The sequence below is a fragment of the Columba livia genome, chromosome 5, assembly GCF_036013475.1.
Source record: "Columba livia isolate bColLiv1 breed racing homer chromosome 5, bColLiv1.pat.W.v2, whole genome shotgun sequence".
Taxonomy (NCBI): domain Eukaryota; kingdom Metazoa; phylum Chordata; class Aves; order Columbiformes; family Columbidae; genus Columba; species Columba livia.
In genome coordinates, this window is record NC_088606.1 from 15,302,652 (window position 1) to 15,323,818 (window position 21,167).

Genomic DNA, 21,167 nt, shown 5'->3' on the forward strand with positions numbered 1-21,167 from the left:
AGTTCCACTATTGTATGAAGTAGGGTATTATTCTGTTTGTAGAGACAGAAACAATATTTCTAGAAGCATTTGTGTTCCCTCCTTTTTCCATCTGAAATGGTGCTACCCTGTCATGCAAATGCATTGATGTAACTCGACTGTCAACCTCCCCTTTCATTGTTTGTGGTTATTAGTTTTTTTTGTTATTATTTTTATTCAAATCAGTAATTACTCCCAACTTCCAAGCTTCTTGTGCTTTCTTTGTTCCTGCATTTAGGTACTCATTCTCCTTTTTAAATGCATCTGACTAGTTAGAACACAGCCATAATCATACCTGATATTGTTCAAATTAATAGTCACTCATTTATGATCATAAGGGGTTTTTTGCACCTTGTATTACAGATGTAAAAAACCTTTCCATGCAATTCTAAAAACCATACAACAGTCTCTCATTTTAGCATTACCAACAGAAAGTAGTTTTTATTCTGTTGTACTTCTTATTAGTATCAGTATGATTATTGTTTCTGCTCAGTAAAGGCCAAAGGATACTGTGATTTGAGGGGAGGAGAGGGTGCTCAGCCACCCCTCATTAGATTCTCTTCTGGCCCAGCAGAAAGCCTTGAAGTTTCCCCTGAAATTTGTAAATAGACAGTGCCTGTACTTGGGTGAGGGCTTGTTACACATAAACTGTTTGGATGATGTAAAATACAAGTATATAGAATTGTAACAGAAAAATGTAACAGCAAACGACAGAAAACATGATCCCTTAGGTGCCATAGCCGGAGGCTTAGTGACAGATGATGCTGCAAAATGGCTTCAAGTCGGGATATTTACAAAATTGCTTTATGAGACTTTTACGCTGCTAACCACAAGGCTCTAATAATAAGTCTTCCTTTATTAATTGAAATCTAAGTACTAGCTCCCATTTTCAGACATTGTCTTTGTTAAATCATATGAGAAACTTCTAATATTCCTTTTCCATTTCAAACTCTGACTTCGTATATGGCACTTTCAGGATTGCCCTAGCCCTTCTGAATATACTAGACACAACACTCTTCATTTGATTAATTCTAATATTTTTTAGTCATTATTACTTTTTAACATATATTGGTATTGCAGATTAAATATTATTTATAGCTTTAATTTTTGTCCTGTTTGGATTGCACAATAACAGGGCTAACTTGGCTATTATTATTATCATATTGTTTTATACTACTCCTAAAATTAAAATCCATTCTTGTCTTTAAATGTTTTATTTTACTTGTCTTTCCTGTTTTGCATTGCATAGTCCATGATTAATTCTGTTAGCCAAGTGCATATGGCCTGCTTGGCTATCATCCATTATCTTCATCACTGTTGCCTCAAAATGAGCACTTTATTATTACCTTTTCATCTTTTCAATTACCAGATGTGCTTTTGCATTCCCATACTTTTCCTACTAGACTGAGATCTACCTTTATAGTAAAAGTCCCAGCATATTAGTCATTGAAGACTGAGTGAATTTTCCCTGGCTAAATATAGAAAATCTGAGGGTCAGTTCCAGTGTTAGAGAAGTAGATAACTTTTGAAAAACTGAATCAAGAATGGCTACATCTTCCTCTAGAAAAAAAAGCTGTAGTTTGGTAGAGGATCAGATTTAGATAAAAGGAAAATTCCCTCTGAAAAGCCTGTAACTACATTTGATTCAAGTGTTTGATTCAAGTGTCTTTCTGAGGTCTCAGAAGTCTTATCTGAGACTTGCCCTTACCTGCCTATCCCATAACTGTGATTCCCTGGAATGGCACTCATCACCAAAAAAAAGCAGCATCACCTCTCACTGTGAAAAGCCTCTTACACGGTTTCCATCCTTCCAGGTTCAGGCAACGTAGTCTGTTTCAGTGTGCCAAAACCTGAACATTTCTCTGACTGCATTTAAACTCCTAAGCATGCAGTTTTCCCTTAGTCCCAACATTAGTTGAGCTAAATGTGGCATACAGTGAAAAACCTTGACAAAGTAAGGAAGATATAATTTCTTTCTTCATTTCATCCATATACTTTTAAAGAAAAATACCTATCTATCCACCTAATACCTCAGTCCACTCCAGTATTTTTTTCTCTAAGTGTCTTCAATACAGATAGGCTATTAATTTTTTTGTTGGTATTTTCATAGTCCCATTATTGAGCATTAAAAACATCACTGGAGAAACATTTCATAAAATGCTGCAAACTCTTCTTGTAACAGATATTTCTAAATAACCATGAATTCTTTCTATATAAGGTCCTTTGATTAAAATATATATATATATATCTATATATAAAGGAAATCTCTCTCTCCCTCAAACCTTTGTACTATAAATCTGTTTCTAGGCTAGAACATACTCATTGCCCACCAAGTAATGATGGAATCAGACCTGCGCATAACCTGAGGATACATAAGGGAAATGTTATACGATAAGTAAGGGAGGAAACTGGTAGATGAAAACACACTAGCTTCTGTTTTCTGACCCAAGTATGCTCCTTTAGGCATTTTAAAAAAATCTGTTAATAATCACTGTGAAGGAGAAAGAAAACATTATGACAGGAAAAATTCCCATAAAGGGGTGGGAGAATGTAAGCTGAAATGTTCAGAAGTGACTCAGGTAACAAGTTTCAAACCTCCTGCAATACTCTGATTTTCAAGAGACAGGCATCTGTTTCCCAGAACTCAGGTACCTCAACAATGGCATGCAGAGAACCAAAAATGGGGGTCCTGCAGTTCACCTTCAAAAGTTGTAAAGTCCAGGAGAGGTCAGAGGAACTGTTGAAGTACTGTCACTTACAGGAAAACTTTCAAGGCTCTTTAGTGCTCTGGCACCCAGCTCAAGCTTTTAGAAACATTTTTGGGGACTTAGTTGTTCAAGTAGCACTTTATAATTAGACCTTCATGTGCTGACCAGAGCCCCTGAAAACTAGATTCTTTAAATTGCCCTTTTTTTAGTATCTCAGAATGGAGGCTCCCTTCTTCTGCTAAAGAAAGAGGTTTGCTCCTCAGGCAAATTCTTGTCCTTGATCTCTCTAGATCTGATGTTTGTACCTTTATGTCTCTCTATAGCCTCTTACTCCAGGCGTAGTGACATTTACTTCAACAGAGCTCTGCCCAAGTGTTGTGCCGTAGTGACATATCCAGACTCGGTTCTTTTGTGCCTGCAGAAGTCAAAGATGTCCCATATGTATCAAGATGACAGGGCAATGTGTTGAGAAGTTTTACATATGAAAAGTCTTAAGATACCAGATCAAAAGAGATTGCAGAAGTGATAAATGTCATTTATACACTGGCACATTAATATCATGGCAATGTCTGGTTTTTAATCTAAACATCACCAAGAAAAGTTTGACAAGTCTGGGATAGCATGGCATGGCTCATTTGGGCTGATATTTGCTTGATCTGTTATATCCTAAGTGTGCTCTGAGCAGAAGAGCAACTCTGCATCTTTCCTCCTGGCAAAAGGTACACAAAATACCTTTTAGATCTCAATGAACAGTCTGCATTCTTCTGCAAAAATTCAGAAACTTGCTATTGCTATAATATTCTCTCTGTCTTTTGGTAATGTGGTTGTATTAACAATGGCAGATTGCCTTTGGTTCTCCTTTGTTCAAAAGTTTTAGTAATGAAGTGTCTGGATACAAAACTTTGTCATATTATGTTTTAAAGGTTCTGAAGGAGAAGAAAGCAGTGTGCGTCTATGAGCATGTGTAATGGAGAAAAGCTAAGTGATAAAGTGCACCTTTAACATAATGACAGTAATTCAGTCTCAGACAGTGAATGCTATTATATCCTCTTTTAAAGACTAAAATCAGTCAATTGAAATGACAATTATGATAATCCTCATGTAATGAAGATTATTTTGAAACAAAAATCTTTTTCGGTGTGTGTGCCTGTGAGTGTGTGTATTTACTGTACCTAGGTACAATCTTGATGTTCTACTTGGCTGTAAATTCTATACAAACATACCAGTTTTTTCTAACCATTTTGCTGGTTTCAGTTGATATTTAATGGAAATGGATTTATTTAAAAAAAAAAAAAAAAAAAAAGCCACTTTCCTAAAAACAAGCTTTATATGTGTGTTGGTTAAATACTGGGAAGAAGAGAAATGAACAGCCTGATAAAAGTGGTTAGCTTGATCAGTCTTAGAAGACGACATGATAATTCCTTCCCAATGCATTTACCCTGTATTTTGTCCTTTCTAGAGAAAGATAATGTGTGCTTCTAACTAACCACATGGACAGTTAAGAGTGAGCAATATTTCCAGCAAACATTATTCTGACTCAGAGTCAGTCTATGATAGGTGACCTGTCACTGTTATCTGAGTTGAAAGAGAACATACGGATCATCTGAATTTAATTCTTATTTTGGTTAAGGTTTTCAAAGAAGACTAAGAGAGCTAGGCATCTAATCCTATGGAACTATAACCAAAGTTATACTTTCTCTTGGGTTCCTTTGAAAAACTCATCCTATTTTAATAAATCAAGGCACTCACAAATATTGTACAGCATAAGTAAAATGTCACAAAAGACGCAAAAAAGACATGCACACACAGAGCGTTCAAATGAAAAGGAAGATAAGAAAAATATTTGTTCGGGCAAAGGGGATGTTAAAGCAGTTAATAAGTACGAGATGACCGTGAGCAACTTGCATCCATTGTCTGACATAGAACTTCTGCCCTGTGAAACAGTTCTGACCTAAAATGCAGTAAATATTAGTACTAAGATAACATAACATATTAGATAGCTGTAAAAACACTGAAGTCTAACAATGAAGATGCTTGTTAGCAAAACATAGCTATGTATTTTGTAAATTACTGGCTGCCTCAGTTGTTCCAGCTTTAAAATTGTAATGATACTCCCTACCCACTGCAGCAAAATGCTTTTTAAGAAAATTGAAATGTAAACATGGCTTAATGGTTCTTGTTTAAGACTTTAAACCTTCAGTTGCTTAGTTGATTTCAAAATAGACAACTAATGATGAACCTCACAGAAAATCCCCAAGATAGTCCTTTAGGCAAGGTGGCAGTTTACCTGAAGTGTTTAGCCAATTATATAGGATTCATCCCTTCTTTGTTGAGGGATGATAATTAGGATCAGATAAATTTGTATTTTGCTTGCAGAGTTTTATTAATATGAACTGCCCTAAAAGTGGTAGTTGACATTAATAAAGCTGGTTATTTCTGATTAATAAAGATGGTTATTTCTTCTTAGACATGGCCTAGTTCTAATAATTTGCCATTCAAAAGATGCAGAACTTAGATCTTTGCAGGAAGTTGTTACAATTCACTGTGAACAGTGGCCTAAAAGGGTTGCCGTATGCAGTCAAATACATTGGCACAGTAGGGAAATGTGATCTTTTCTAAGGCTATTATTCTAATCATTTCATCTAGTCCCTTGTCCAAATATAATATGCACTGGCACAAAGTTGATTTAATTTTTTTTAATCCCTGTAACAGTACAAAAAACCATGACAAAGCAGGGTGTTGAACATGTGCTTTTAGGAAGTCCTCATTGCCTGTTAATTGTACAATGCAATTGTGTCAAAGTGGTCTGGATGACATTGCTCTGCTGACTGTTTTGTGGCAATGGTTAATAGCTGGAAGACCAAATGCAGTAGCTGGCACTCACTTTCAATATTTCTTATTACTGAGTATGGTTTCACATGTACATATTTCAGTCATGAATAGCTGATTGTATTCTTCTGCACACTCTTGTTTCCAGCTTTTTCAAACCGTCTTGGCCCTGATCCTGCCAGTAAACTTCATCTTGGCTCTGCATGAGTCCCTAATGCAGTAGTAGGACTTCAGCTGAAAAGTTTGTCAGAGTGACTGCCCAGGTCTGTATCCACTGCAGCACAATGGCCCCAGGACTAGCTAATGAAATTATTGGGCAGATTTAAAAAATTGGTGTCTAAATCTTACAGGCCAAACCCTGCCCCAGTTTTCCATCAACAATCACACAAGAGAACTCAACCATCTGTCCTGCTCCTTTTCCCCACACTGTTCAAGAAGAAAAGGAACAAAGCATTAGTCTTTTAGCCACTCCAGAAAGCTGCACCATACCTGAAGGTCTGACACAATAGATCCACAGGAGTAGACTGAGTCACTTTTTTCCATCCTTAGCTCGTAACTAATGCTAATGCTGAGAGCCCCAGAGACATGCACATGCTCAGCCGTTGTTTCAGTGGGAGTCGAGCACTAAAAGTCACCAGTGAGCCAGGCCCATGTACTCGCCCAGCATTTTGTCTTCAAGACTCCATGCAAATGTTAATTAATTCTCACAACCTTCCTGAGAGGTATCCCTACCCTATTGTCCTGAAGGAAAAACTGAGGGAGATAATTAGAGCCTTGTAACAAAGTGACGTCTGATAACCTGGAGCCCAATCTGCTATCTGGGTCAATAGACAGATTGTGTCCCTGGACTGACTAATTGTAGGCACCTAATTGTATTAACACACAAAAGCAGCAATTCATAAGGTGGCAAAGAAATGATCACGCCCAACGAATCTTCCCTCTTGGAAAATTACATCATCTCAGGGTTCTGATTCACAATCCCTGTCAAATTTATCTGTGGCAACTAAAGAAAGTGCTGCCTCTAGTCCTGTCACAGCTAAATCTGAACACCTCTACTCAGGAATGAGACAGCGAATATTATCTCTTTTTAAGGATAAAATATAGCATTGCACATTGTCTTGGAAAAACACTGTATGCCCAAGACTGAAAGCTGATAATATCTTAACCTCACCATGTGCAAGAAGATGGAGCAACTCACTGCCCATTTCTGCCTCAGTTTCTCTCTTTATATTTGCTGCTGATAAAGTACAAACTTCCCCTAATCGATACGCTTAAATTTTGTTTTTTTCAACATTATTAAGAAATTGTTAAGACAGAAATCTAATAAGCAGCTAAGGGAGCTAACTGTTCAAGTGGACTGAACATTGGCTGATCACACAGAGCAGCTTTGAAATTCCAGCCTTGTAGTGAGTAAATCTGGGGGCAAAAAAGGAAACACCATTGTCATACTTAAGACTTACTACTGTTAGAGCTGGTCTAAATGCATTATTTCAATTGAGATAAGTGGATTGTAATTTAGGTATTCTGTCAGAGTTAATTTATTTCCTGATATTTTTAACTAAAAAAAAATTTAGTTTTTCAATGGAAAAGCTGCCATATTTCCATGGCAAATGTAGGCAAATTTAAATTTTGAGCAAAAGAGAATGCTCTGAAATATAATTCTGCAGCAATGTGTATTTTTATTTTTTTGAAATATTGTGTTCTGTGTAGAAAGATTGTAATTCCCTGAAGGACTAAAATTCAACAAATAGTTCTTATCAATAACTAAGTGTATTCTCCTATACGCTTAGAACACTGCTTCTATTATTATAAAATCTAATGTTGGAAAAAAAATATCTTTTCCGCTTCGAGTATTTAGGATTTGGGGTTTTTAATTATTTCCCCTTCCCTTGTCCTATATCGCTGCTGTTCCATAAGTTTAAATGTGTTTTACTAACTTTGAAACAATGTTTAGGAACATTCCAAAGGAAAACAAACAAGCAAACAAACAAACAACAAAAACCTCAGATGTTACTCCCTGTCTCATATGCTGAAATGCAAAGCAATCGCATTTCATCAGAAATACATGCTCTCCCTCTCTCTATTACAGGCACTCCTCAGTATAAAAATTCTATTTGAAAATTTAGACAAGCACTGCATTCTGTAGTCCTGAGGTTTAACAGAGTAACACAATGAATTTCAGAAGCATCAGCATAAACATGAGTGTGGATTGCTAGGGTTTGTTTGCAGCTGCATCCATTCTTCAAACTTTTTTTTTTAACCTACCTTGTGGCTAATGACCTCAGGTGGGAATATGAGAGTATTGCATTTAAAAAGAGGAAAACTTACAGGCATAAACCAAATCTACGTTTTCTGCTGTTCTACACACTTTGAAGAGACAGATCAAAATCAGAAACTTAATCAGAACACTTCAATTTATTTTCACTGGGCTTGGACTCAGCAAAACAACAATTTCTTTTTCAATTTTCCATCACAGAAGTCTGACAAAAGCAAAACACAGTGTTGGACACTGGCTTGTAAAACACTGAACAGACAGAACATTTTGCAATTGATCTGTGCTCCTTAAGGCTTTGCTTCATTGTTCAGCCTGACACCAGAGCCCTGAGGGAGATGACTGGAGAAGGATCCACACTCGCTGATCTAGCAGCACCTGTCATCCTGGGGCCCAGCAGTCACACCAGTCTCAGGGGGCCCCAGAGCCTCCAAAGAATTACAGCTGCTGACAGTGAGCTCAAGGCCAAGGGCTGCCAATGGCCGGCTTCACTTTCTTCTGTTAAACTTTGCCAGCCCAAGACACTGGTTTTCAGGTTGCTCTTAGGTGAGCTGGCTTTTAGGCATTGGCAAATAACTCCCTGATCAAGAATCACCACTAAAGACAGTAAATTGATATTGTATTAAAAATTGTAATAAAAGCCACATACATAATTTTGCATTTCCATACACTTTAAGAATGTCAATTTATTGAAAAAATAACAGTCCACTTATATCCTGCAGACTTAGCCAATAATAATGACTCATTTTACAATATATGAACTTCGCCATGTGCTATAGACGTATCAAAAAATCAATACAACCAAATTGACAAGTTTGTCAATATTGAAATAAATTTCCTTTTTTCTGGTACTTCACTAAACTAAATTTTGTAGTGTCATATTCATTAACATCCCACTCAGATGGTGTGTGTAGTTGGAAAACAACTAGGTTATCCCTGGGTGCATTCAGGGAAAGAGTTGCATTATAAGTAGACAGTGGAAGGTATTCATATGTAGCCACAAGTGACTTACTTACTAAGTTACTGGCAAAGACTCTTTGAAGTTATCAAAGCTAAAATTTTCAAAAGACATGCCAGGTTCTCAGCTGGACCGTCCCGACCCATTGTTCTCAGAAAATGTATATCTAGAGCATTCCAGAAAATCTGGGTTTATATGATGTTGAATTGCAGTATCTGACCAGATGCAGGCCATAAGATCCAGTAACTCATTCAGAAAGTACTAAACTAACTCTGACTAAACTGAGTAGCCGTGTTTCGTGGAACTCAGAGAATCCAGAAACCAGAAACAAACTCAAACAGGTTCACAGGGGAAACGCCTTCATAGTTTCCAAATACAAACCTGTGGAGATGCTTCATTTAACATTAAATAGATTTAAGATGAAGTTTAGGGGGCTGGACTGGACTGCAGGTGTTATGAAAACCTTCCTCTTACAAAAGTGAAAGAATCTGGACTTGCAGCTGTGATATGCAGCTACATTGTCCTTCTAGTCTTGTTTTGGGGGAGTTGATGAATTAAATACGGAAGACCCTTTGATTTTGGCTTGTTTTCCTATTTACATTCCAGACAACTAAGAGTGAGATTTTTTCACTGTAAACATTTTATTATTTGCAACTATGTTTCTGCAGCTGAAATTGAGGAGCTGGATGAGACAGATCTGGGATGGATCATAAGGACAAGACTTTTCACTTTGTTTTTTGGGCCATGCCAAAAATTGCAGCTTAGTGTCCCACTAATGATTGTGCCTCCTGGGATTTATGTGACCACTTCAGAATTGCAGTTTCTGCCTAATGGACTGCTGAACAACAAAGAATCCTTGTAGTCATATCCCAAAGGCCCCCCTATTAAATATACAGCAGTTCTCAATTAACCTGATGTTTAAAAATCACAATAGCTCTTAAGGCTATCTGCTTAGGAAAGTCCCTGGTCTAAACTGATATCATTTAATTGTCCCCTAATGCAATTCTGTCCATTTGCAAAGACCAGCTTGCATGTGACATTAATAGTTGACTCCATGCTCTGCTGTGACCAGGCTAACAGATTTCTGTACCCATAAGTATCAGTTTCAAGGCATTAGGATACTGAAATTAACCTTGATTGTATCTCAGAGTTCCCAGTACCTGCAATTTTAAAGAGGGAGTACAAGTGCCTGTGAAGTTAAGCCACTACAGGAATAATATGTCACAGCTCTTTCTGTGAGATCAGGAGGTTGGGTATGAAAAAAAATACAACTATAAATTCACTAATCTCAGCAGCAGTGTGGAAAGATGGTGCTGATATGTTTCCGTGCTCAGGAAAGTGAATTTTACCACCTTGCTGAAACACCTGTGACAGGCCAAATCTTAAAAAGAAAGACCAATTATTTCACCATACAGGCAACTACCCTACAAAGTCAACGTGTCAAGGTAAAATTAGGTTCCAAGTAAGAAAACTTAGGCAAGCTGTTATTATTTTTACATGCTCAAAAAGAGTTTTCCTGACATATCTAATACACTTGCTCCAGCCTTAGTTTCAAAAAGTGCTGATGACATCTCCACAAATAAGTGTATTTATCTATTGATCCTCTGAATTTACTCAGGTGAGTAGAAAGAAAATACAAAAGGTCTGCACAGGAGCAAAGAAAATAGTTCAGCACCAGATATATATTTTCATGTGTCTAGAAGAGGAAATTAAAACTTTCACTTGTTACTTACCTGAATTTCTAAGTTTTAGGCTCCTAGAATGCCTTCCTTGCTGGCTGATTCTCCAGGCTCTCCCATTTCAATTGGAAAACACATCAGTGGAAATAAAAATCTGGTTTCCTGCAAAAAGCAGTACACAGCAATGCTTACAAAGTTATGGGATGGGGAAACAAACACAAAAAGCCCCAAAGACATGCAAGCAAACAACAGGGTGTCCATGCTTCACCCATAACCTCATTCTTCAGCACCTGGGATTTCTCTTTCTACTCACTGCTGTAAAACTGCCTTGGAGCTTTCAAAGACCAAAGCAAAATTTTTAAAACTGTGAAAGTTTTAGAAAAAAAAAAAAAAAAAAAAACAAACAAACAAAACATGGCCCTGAAAAACAACCTGTTTGGTTTGGTTTGTTTTCAGAGAGGAGGTTTTAGCAAAACAACTACCAATTTCTCTGTCAAGGGAGAGACAGGCCTAGTGGCCACCACACTGTAATAAGTCTCTGGAGATCCTTATTTAAAGCCATAGATTTCTTGTGTGAGCTCAATGCCAGAAACACAAGCTGCTAGAAGAACATAAGAATGTGGACCTTTGATTTCCTTAAAAATATTACTTTAACTCATGTTAGTAAAGTATAAGTTTGAAGATCTGTGCTAAGGGAAGCAGATATATTGGGCAGTGAGAGGAAACAGAAATGACAGGAGTTCTGAGCTGCGATATAAAATTCACTCCCTTAAATAATTCCTTCCAGCCAATGGCTTTGGAGCTGTTTCATCATCCCAAGGCTTTTACAAATGATAAGGCTAATATGAGGTCCTTCCACATAAATAAGGTCCAGCTGAGGGCAGGAAGGTATAAATTGTTCTAGAGAAGGAAAGACCAAGGCTGACCATAGACCATAGGAAGTTACTCATCACTGATGGCTGGAAAGTGCCTCTTAATGAGAAGGGGAATCCAGGTAAAGGTCATCAGAGAAATTTCCTAGGAAATCTCCAGGATCTCAAGAATGCTCTGATCTGGATCTTAAACTGTTCTTTGAGAAACCAAAGAATATCACTAATATTCAGGAGTTAAAATAGAGTGGAAGACATATGGGATCACTGGTGTGATCTCTCCAGGGGACATCAGGTAGTTGGGGGACTACATTTCTGTTCTGCTTTCACTCCATTTCCCTCTATTGCCCTTTTTCTTGTCTTTTTTTGCCCCTTCCTCTGCTACAACTCATCTAAACATTTTTTCCTTTTATTATCTGTTTACAGCCTGCTGATTCAATCAATCAACCTGGCAAGGAACTATCTGCCTCTTTTTGCTGAAAAGTGCTCATTTTTCTGATGTTTTACTTACTGGATCTCCTTTCCATAAAATCAAATTAGGAGATCAACACAAGGTGAACAGCAGAGGCATATAGTCAGGAGAGAGGGAAGAGAAGTCCAAGCATCAGCCATGGTAAACTGTTAGTCTAGTCCGTGAAGATGCGCAATGCTATACCTAACAGCTCACTCCTATTGAAAGGAGTCGCGCTTGTTCCCTCTCCCTTGCTGTTCCTTACCACCAGCTTTTCTTTCCTTCAGCCTTGTCTCAGCCGCACAGTTTCTGCTGGGGACCCCTCTCTTGGGTCAGGGACTTTGGTGTCAGTATGAGTCAATTACAACTCTGCAGAAAAATATCTACTTTTTCTTCCATTTTTTTTTTTTTTCTTTCTTGGTCTAGTTTCTGTAGATGAGTGAGTCCAATTGACTAACTGAAGCACCCAACAGGAGCCAAACCCATCACAAGGTAAACAACAGATGTGCAGAGCTGAGCCTGGCTAAGAGTTATGGTATAGGAGAGTTAAACTCCACTCCTTGACAGTGATGAGCTGGTATGTCAGCTCAGATGGTCTGGAAAAATGCCTTGCAACACAGAAAACTAAACTGACTCAAAGTTAATTCCACAGAAAATTTTGACTAAGTTGTAGCTCACCATTACCAAAACAAGGAGGTCCCACTGAGCCAACTATCTTGCTGAAACAACAGGAAACAAAGCATAGGAAAAATAAATAAATAAATAAATAAATAGATAGATAGATAGATAGATAGATAAATATATTTAACTGGCTTAGAGAGATGCTTAGCCCAACAAAGTATTCAATAATTGCCAAGCTAGTCCACAGCACAGGACCAGAGCGAACAGTTCAGCATGAAAAGAACACAGGATGAAAAAGACAAAAGTTGTTGGTCATGGTTTACAACTTCACCTGATGTTTTGCATGTTCTCCCACCTCTTATCTGAATGTCTGCAGCTGTTTAAGTGCATTTCCATTAACTTCTCTGTAGCTACAGCTACCCATGTCTTACAGATAGGGAATCGAAACACAGAGTGCTCAAATAATTCACATTAAGTCCCAGAGAAAATAGGTGTCTGCTTGGAACATGAACCCAAGATTTACCGATTTCTCTGGTGTTAACAAAGAAGGATGATTTCCTCCTGGTTCTGAAGACCCTGATAAAGGCAATGAAAGAAAGAAACAAATGATAGAACTCACATCAAAAATCCACTCTTACCACACTCCTCACAGAAGCATTGATTATTTAATACTTAGTGTCTTCCTTCACAATGTTTGTATTATTAAACAAAATTTGTATTGTTAAAGATTTTAAATAAAGAAACTTCAATAAGTACATTGAGAAAGCAGAAAATGTACTTAAAGTAGAAAGCTGCCTTTATCATTATAATAATAGCATAGAAGAGCTTTATAAAAAAAAATCAAGTATACAAATTATCCGACATTCATTGCATGACATCCTGACAGCTATGTTAGTCCTGTTAAAAATATCCAGGAGGATGGCACATTGCAGATGGTACTTCATAATGCGTTCACTTAAAAGCAGTCATTCTCTACCTCAGAGAGAGCGCAGCTTGATGAAGGCCATAGGACACTTGGTTCAGCCACTAAAAGCTGCGCGATGAGAGTGTCTTTATTTAGTTAGTTAGCAACTTCTTCATTCATTCATTTTATGCAGGAAAATTTGATGAAACTTGAAGGAAAAATCATAGCCTTGCACCTTCTTTGTGCAACCCAGAATCTAGTTCAAATGACGTCTGCTTCTCTGAGAGTTACAAGTGTGAAAAATGGGTTAAAGTGCCCTAGACTTTCACCTCTGGAAACATGAGCTCTAACCTGACTTCCTATTGGTTACCAGTGAAATTATTGACTATTTGTCAGTGCCACAAATCCAATAAATAACTGGGCAACCTGATAGGATTGATTGTCAAAAGATGCCCAGGAGTGGAATATCCCACTCGGGATGAGGTGTTGAAGCAGAACCCTACGAGTGACCTTCAGGAATGGTCCATCTCACAGCCCATCCTGCTCTCATCCCCATTCTGCTTTGAAACAGAAAAAAACACACTTGCCTAGAATATCATGCAGAGTAATATTTTAATAAATACCAAGTAGAGAAATATAATTTTCTTAGCAAACAGGATGTCAACTCGACAGTACAAATGTCACATTTACGTTCATCTTAGTAAGATTAATACTATTTAATGTTGGGCTTTAAGAATTGCACTATAAACGGAATATAATTTTCATATAAAAGGGATGGTATATTTTTAAATCAAGCCTGTAGAAACTCACTCATCAGTGGTTTATGAAACTTGAGTACACTGATGCTTCAGTACTCAATTAATGTCAGGCAATATGGATTTCAATCTGGCTTGAAATATATTTAAACAAATGAAGTAGATACAAATGTTGGCTCTTTGGCCAGCCAGAGCTAAAAATCCATTTTCTACCCCATTTATAATAAGAAGTAATGTGAATGTAATTTATCTAAAGCACAATATGTTTCCCTAATTTTTACATGTAACCATTACTTATAGTTTAAGTAATAGTTATATCCATGGATCTTAGTGCACTTAATTGAAAATGCATGGTATTAAAATGTAAGACTCCATCCTTCAAAAATAAAAGCATTATCCTAAGGAATAATTGAAGTGGGAGAGCGGGGGCTGGGGAAAGGCAAAGGGAAAGAACCTTAACAAAAATCCTTAAATGCAAATATTTCTTCCCCTTTATGCTGTATTAGGATTGTGTTTGAATGAAATTAGTCTCTCTCAGCCCCATATTTCAATTCAGATTACAAAATTCTCTCATCTGATTGTCACATTTTGCACTGAAGTCAAATCCTTCTGCAGCAGAGTGACATGTCAAGGGTGACAGTGACAAATTGTCACTAAGTAAGGAATAACACATGACAGGGCGTTCGGCCATAATGAGATATATGCATGCCTCAAGAGCGTTTGCAGGCATGAGGCTGAAGGGCGATTGCTCCCAGCACTCATAATGTTGCTAGGTCTCATTAAGACTTTACAGGCACTGGAATAGATTTCTAGTGATTAAAAAAAAAAAAAAAAAAGATACATGAATGAGTAAATCATGGCAGCAAGTTTTATTTTTATTCATACCTAGAAGTTTGCATGGCATACAAGGCTGAGATAAAAAAGGAGAAAAAGACTTTTATCTCTATTTTAAATTTTTTATGTTACTGACCATCACAGCAACGTACAAGTTCCACCCCCTCTAAATTAATAGTATCAGTGAAATCTTTGGCCTAATGGACTTGATGGTGTTCCCTGACACGTATTCATTTGTAGTCATAAACTCTACATGGGCAAGGTGTTATTCTTAAAATATATAATGATTTTATTAATGTCCCTTTTTGTTGATGTGGGTTTAGAGGTATTACAGGGTCATGCCAAAGTCCACAGAAAGGTTTTTAACTTATCCTTTGTGATTTGATTTCTAATGACTTTTCAAACTTAGTACCTCTTAATTAATTATAAGCACAACCGCTAAATCCTGACAAGACTATTGTAACATAGGGACTTTAATGAAGAAGGTCAGGCTTGTGGTTAAAGGGACATAGGAAGTCATAAATTCAGCTCAGCCAGTGCCTCTCTCCACCAGGGAAGGTAAAAGAAAAGCTGTTGTTACAGAGTTTATTGCAATCCTCACACTATAGATCCAGCTGACTCAGGATTTGGGGCAAGATACAGGACAGCTGTTCGTAAGAGAAAAACTTCAAGTCAGGTAAAGAGAACTGGATAGAGCTTACGGTCCCCTCCCACTAGCAAGAGCAGGTTGACTGACCTTTCCAGGCCTCAGCTTCTTTGATTATGAAAGGCTGCCATGAAATTTAATTTCTCCACTATCTGTAGAACAGACAGAGCTTTGGGGGCCAAGAATAGTCCCAATTCAGAGTACAAAGTTTCTTAGTATTGATTTCAATGTATAAGAACTTTGCTGCCCTAAGCAATAACAGTCAGTGACTTTCTTCCATTCAAGAGCAAAAAAAAAAAAATCTGTTTTGTATAAAAGTGAAAGCCAAAATCTCATCCCATTCTCCCCTACAATACATGTACAGTCTCATTTTGCTTTAAAAAGTGAAGCGGTACCAACAACATTGTCGTTGTTCATCAGGTGTCCCAATATTTAGGAAACTACAGTGATATTCCCAGAAGATTTTACCATTGAAGAAAACTTTTGGTGATAGTATATAATTTGTTCAGTCCATGGAGCATTAGGACCATCTTCTCCTAAACAGAACTCTTTCACCTCTTTAAAAGAGAAAAAAAACCCTATGGTGACAGATAGTAAAATGGAAGAAAGGATGGGCACTTTGGAAGAGAAAGGAAAGCAAAGATAGCCCCAATGTCCAGAAGCTGAGACTGTGTCTCTGCTCGGACACCTGACATGAGAGCACCTGCTTGTTAAAACAAACCTTTGTGGCAAATCATTTTATTAGTCACAGTAATACTTAATATTTCTATAGCATCTATCATTTAAGAGCTCCACAGACCCTTCACAGAAAAAAAAAAAAAAAACACCTCTTTCCATTTTATTACCAGATATGTGTCTTCATAAGCTACAGTGAAGTTATGGATTCATCTCTGTCCATGACAGAGCAGAAATAGATCTCCCAGATGTGAGGAATTTTTCCAGCATGATATTGTTGAAGATATCCCAGACTTATTTCCCAAATCTCAATCACAATGATGCTTAAAACCAGGAATTATCTTAAAAGCCTTTCCATTTTGATTTGAAATAAAAAAGAATTGGTGGGCACTACCACATTTCTAGGAATGGGGCAGATCAGAGGCAGTTTTCATTCTAGAAAATAATTAGAGCCTATCAGATCAGCCTGAGGCCTCGGATTTCAACTCTTACTCATGTAAATGACTCCCGCTGAGGTATTTTTCTTCCTGCCAGGGAAAGCAGTTTGTGCCCCTACCTCTCATCAGGCAGATCCCCAGCCATACATCCCAGCCTCTAAACAGTGGTGCAAATCACCAGCCTCAGCTCTCCCATTCAAGCAATAAAGTCACAGGCCTCTTGGATCAGGGAAAAACCCCTATGGCTGGAGCCGACAACCTTGGATTTGTCACTCTCCCGGCAATAAATGAGTTATGCAAGTACATAAATTTCAATTACTCACTGCTTTGGAAAGGGATTTCTGGATTGTATTGTCTGCAGTTATATCCTTGGCAGTGGGGCCACCCGGGCATTTTTCAAACAAGAGCGACACCTGGGTTGCGGCATTTACGCCAACAGCCTAGTTTATGCTTGCAACCCTTAACTGTCCCACAGAAATACGTTTCACAGATGGGATGGTCATTGAAACAAACTGGGAAGTGAACATAATGATGGCAGTTTTATGCATTGGCAACTTGTCTGTTTTAATTTTAGACTTTCTTGATGGCTGTGTTGGCCCTTGACAGCCATGGCCCCCAGATATTGCAAAGCAGGATTTTTTTTTATTTTTTAGGTAGTACAATTTTTACTTATTATATCATAGCCTTCTACAAAGCAATTACTTTGCTGTTGCTATTTATGGAGAAAAATTATTACAATGATCCTAATTGTTGATTCACACCCATGAACTCTAATTTGCTTTAGTATTTTGTCGTCCTTGTTTGCATTACACCTGTCCTCGTGCAATCATACAAGGAGCAGTCCATGTTTAGTGGAACAGAGTATGGAGGTGTGCCCCAAAGACACACTGAGACTCACAGGCTTCAGGGTGTCCTATCCTCATGATCTGAGCACCTTGTGCCCTGAGGAGACAATGCTTTCTTGTGGGTCATGAGGAGCACATCAGCCTCCAGATATTGTTCAGGTCTCTAGAAAAGTCACATGAACAGTCAAGAGAAACGTTGTAAGCAGAAGTGCATATAGGGAGCATGCTCAAATTTGTTTATATGCAGGTCTGGGGTCAAGTCAGCTTGTGCCAAAAAATGAAGTGAAGGCAAGTTCAGGATCTCCCCAGAACTTTCCAGGGGACCTGGTGGATCCCCAAAGAGAAACATTAATGCTGTATGTGTGAGGCCAAGTGCTTGTGGGGTTTCAGTCTGCTCACCATCTATCCCAAAACCCAAGAATAATAATTCAAGCCCCTAAATGGACTCAAATAAATGAAGCTGCAGTTCCCAGAGAATTTTGAAACTGAGGAGGCTATGGATCCCTTCTCAAAGGAATAAGCAGAGAGCAAAGTGCAAGGAAAAAAACAAACTGAAAGGACCACAGGAATGTGCGTGAATGATCTCAAAGTGTGTGTAGATTAGCATATTTTGAATACATTTGTATACCAAAATATACTGAACAAATGCAGTTTGGTTTTGATTTTTGAACACTCCTTTATGTTGCCACATATAATGGAAGCTTTCTTCTGTTTGAATAGCGAATACAGAGACAGGTCTTAGTTAAAGTAAGCATAATAAACAGTTAAACACAAAAAAGGTGGAAAAGACCAGTATTCTGAAATGAAAATGTTTTGCTTTTTCTGAGTGACTTTAAAAACAGTAGTAGATCCTAGGCTCTTTCCATTTGATGTCACAATTTTCCATTTTTATAGTCCATAGCAATAGTATAAAGCTTATACTGAGGTGAGAAAAGGCTCACAGAAATGCTCAACAAGTTCCTAAAGCCTCTTCTCCAAGGAATATTTCTCCAAGTGATACTGCTACATTCACTCCATACCCATTCTCTGAGATGGATACAGCTACCTGGATAAGGATAAGGTGGATAAGGAAAAGGCCAGCCTGTATAGCTGATATTTCCAGATCTATCAGTCCTAAAACTAAAGGCTGAAGTTAAAAAATTCTGTATTGTACAAGGGAGGATATTGATCAGAGTGCAGTGTATTGTGGATCTCTAAAGAAGCAGTCATGCAGGAGCATGTTATCCCTTGTCCATCACCTGTGCAGTACCTGTCTGCCTGCCAGATCTCACCCGTCACTCTGCCCAGTGTTTGCTGGCTCAGCACTGCAAATGGGTGGCAAGGGGAGAAAGCAGAGTAGTGAAGGACACAGCAGACTAGACTGTGCTGCATCTGAGCCTCGACGTTCAGCAGCACTCAGGGAGACGACAGCATTCCTTGTGACAGGAGGAAGCCTGCAGGCTTTTTACAACAGCAGCTTCATCCAGACCAAGTCCAGGGGACAGGAAAAATGGTATGAAGTGACTTTCCCACTACCCTCAGCCAAGATTAAAAGTCTGTTCAACTGGGAACTGAGTCCTGAGCCTTTAGACAGAAACCTTTTTGAGCTGAGAGCAAAACAGAAACAGTTCTAGGATTGTCTCTTTTTTTAGTTTGGATGTGTTACTAACACAGTACAACGCTACAGTCAGCTACACATCATCCCAACTGTAAAAATTAAAAAGAGCTGTTGAATGTCAAGTGATGAAGCACTAAGTGTCACAACTTCAAAAGTCCTGTTTTTCTGGCAATATTTACTTATTCACATGACACGTTAACATATGTAATAAGTACATAAAAGAACAAATGTCATATGGAGAAGTGAATGTGTACCCATAATATAGTGAACAGTACCAGAAAAAACTTAGATTGTTTTAATTTCTTGACTCATACCTGAAACACAACCCCTATGCTACAATAGCACTTTTTTCTCCTGTGAATATACAGCACCTGACTCTGTCAGGGTTCAAGACTACTTCTCTTTTCTGCCTCAACACACCTAATAGGAAAGAGTTTCCTTTCCACTGAATTTCTTCCAGGGGGACTTTATGAAGAACAAAACCAAAAACAAGATTGAGCTATAAAGAAGACCTGTTCTTTAGGGAGTTATTCTGAGCAGCTTTAGCCAGCAAAGGCTCATCCCATCAGTCCTTAACTCATATGAGCAGTGCACGTTATTAAGTCATGAGGCTGCCACAGGTTTATTGTGTAAGATTATGACCAGATCCTGAGAGTTTGCTTTGTCTCAGCTTTTCAACTGGCACACATTTAACTGCTTTACTTGCTTCCAATTATGTCTAATGTCCATTGCACGTGTCATATGGCAAACATCAGCCAGTTCTGCAAAAGCTGTTTCCAAACATGTTTGGTTAGATTTTTTTAAGGCACGTTCATCTCCTCTGCCAAATTTAAAGAATAGACAGCCAGACATGTATGCAGCATTTCAGCTTCACGGTCAGTGGTCTTCATTCATTATTTGGGTGTGAAAATAAAGTGTAAGAAATGAAATGCTGCTACAGCTTTCCCTACATCTGATACTAGCAATTGATTCCTCCAATGAGATTATCATGGGTTTGGTACATATGCAAAAAAAATAAAAACACAAAGGCAAATGTATGAGCCAGATTAAAATAATAATAATAATAATAATAATAATAATAATAATAATAATAATAATAATAACAATAATAACAATAATAAAAAGAGCATTTTGTTTTAGGCTGGTACGTCCTAGACCTAGACTCTGTTCTTTTCCAAAATAGTAAAGATTGTATTGATATTCAGCTACTAAGTTAGAACAGATACATGTTGCCATTTGAGTCTTCTAAAGAGTGTGGAAATCTGTGGCTAAATAAATCTCTCAATTTTTAAACTAACAGAACAGTAGCAAAGATGCTGACTATGTGCTATTCATTATATAAAGTAATACATTTGACAGCTGAACTGAGACTCTCACTGTTACCTTCAAACTTGAACTTCGACTTGACCTAATCCCATATCAAATGATAACAGCTTACCATCTGTCCTTGGTCAGCCCAATGGAAGACTTCAAAGGATAGATTTAATAGCATATAGTTTGGCCTTGACATACAGACTGTATCTGTTCTTACTTAAAGAACAATAAAACCTTGTATTTAATTTCTTTTTTTTTCTTTTTCTTTTTTTTTTTTATTTTTTTTTTTTTAACAGATGGAGGGCTGGTGTCTTGTTCCATTCTGTCACCCCATCTGGATGCCTTAAATGTGATACTAAGGGAAGCATGGGGTGACCCCACCAAAAGCTCAGTTCAAGTTGAGATACAGTGAGAAAGGAAAGAAAATAGACTGATACGTATCTTGCGTCATGGTAAATTAAAGGCATTTAAGGCTGCCATAGGGGAATGTGGAGAAGAAATCAGCACTGACTTCTGAAGCAATGATGGCAGAATGTAAGAATGCAGCATCGGAGTGCGCTGCAAGCTCTCAGAGAAGTACAGATGCTTCATGAGTGACACCTAATTGAAAATTAACATTTTTGTTAGTCAGTTTATGTGGCACTTTGCAAAGCAGCAAACCACAAGTCTAAACATCACGTGAATCACTTTCTGCTCACTGTTCCTCCTGAGATCTCACCTGGCTGAGCTTACCATGGGAAAACCTTCTTTGGGGA

At 37.9% G+C, this 21,167-nt stretch overlaps 1 protein-coding gene across 1 annotated transcript in view; it reads right to left on the minus strand.

Moving 5' to 3' along the window:
* Positions 1-10,507: 10,507 nt before the first annotated feature.
* VRK1 (VRK serine/threonine kinase 1) overlaps positions 10,508-21,167 on the minus strand; it is a 62,338-nt gene continuing 51,678 nt past the window's right edge. Inside the window, exon 13 of the mRNA XM_065063538.1 lies at positions 10,508-10,626. Coding sequence (XP_064919610.1) covers positions 10,586-10,626 — 41 coding nt within the window. The 3' untranslated portion in view covers positions 10,508-10,585. The remainder of the gene's footprint in view (positions 10,627-21,167) is intronic.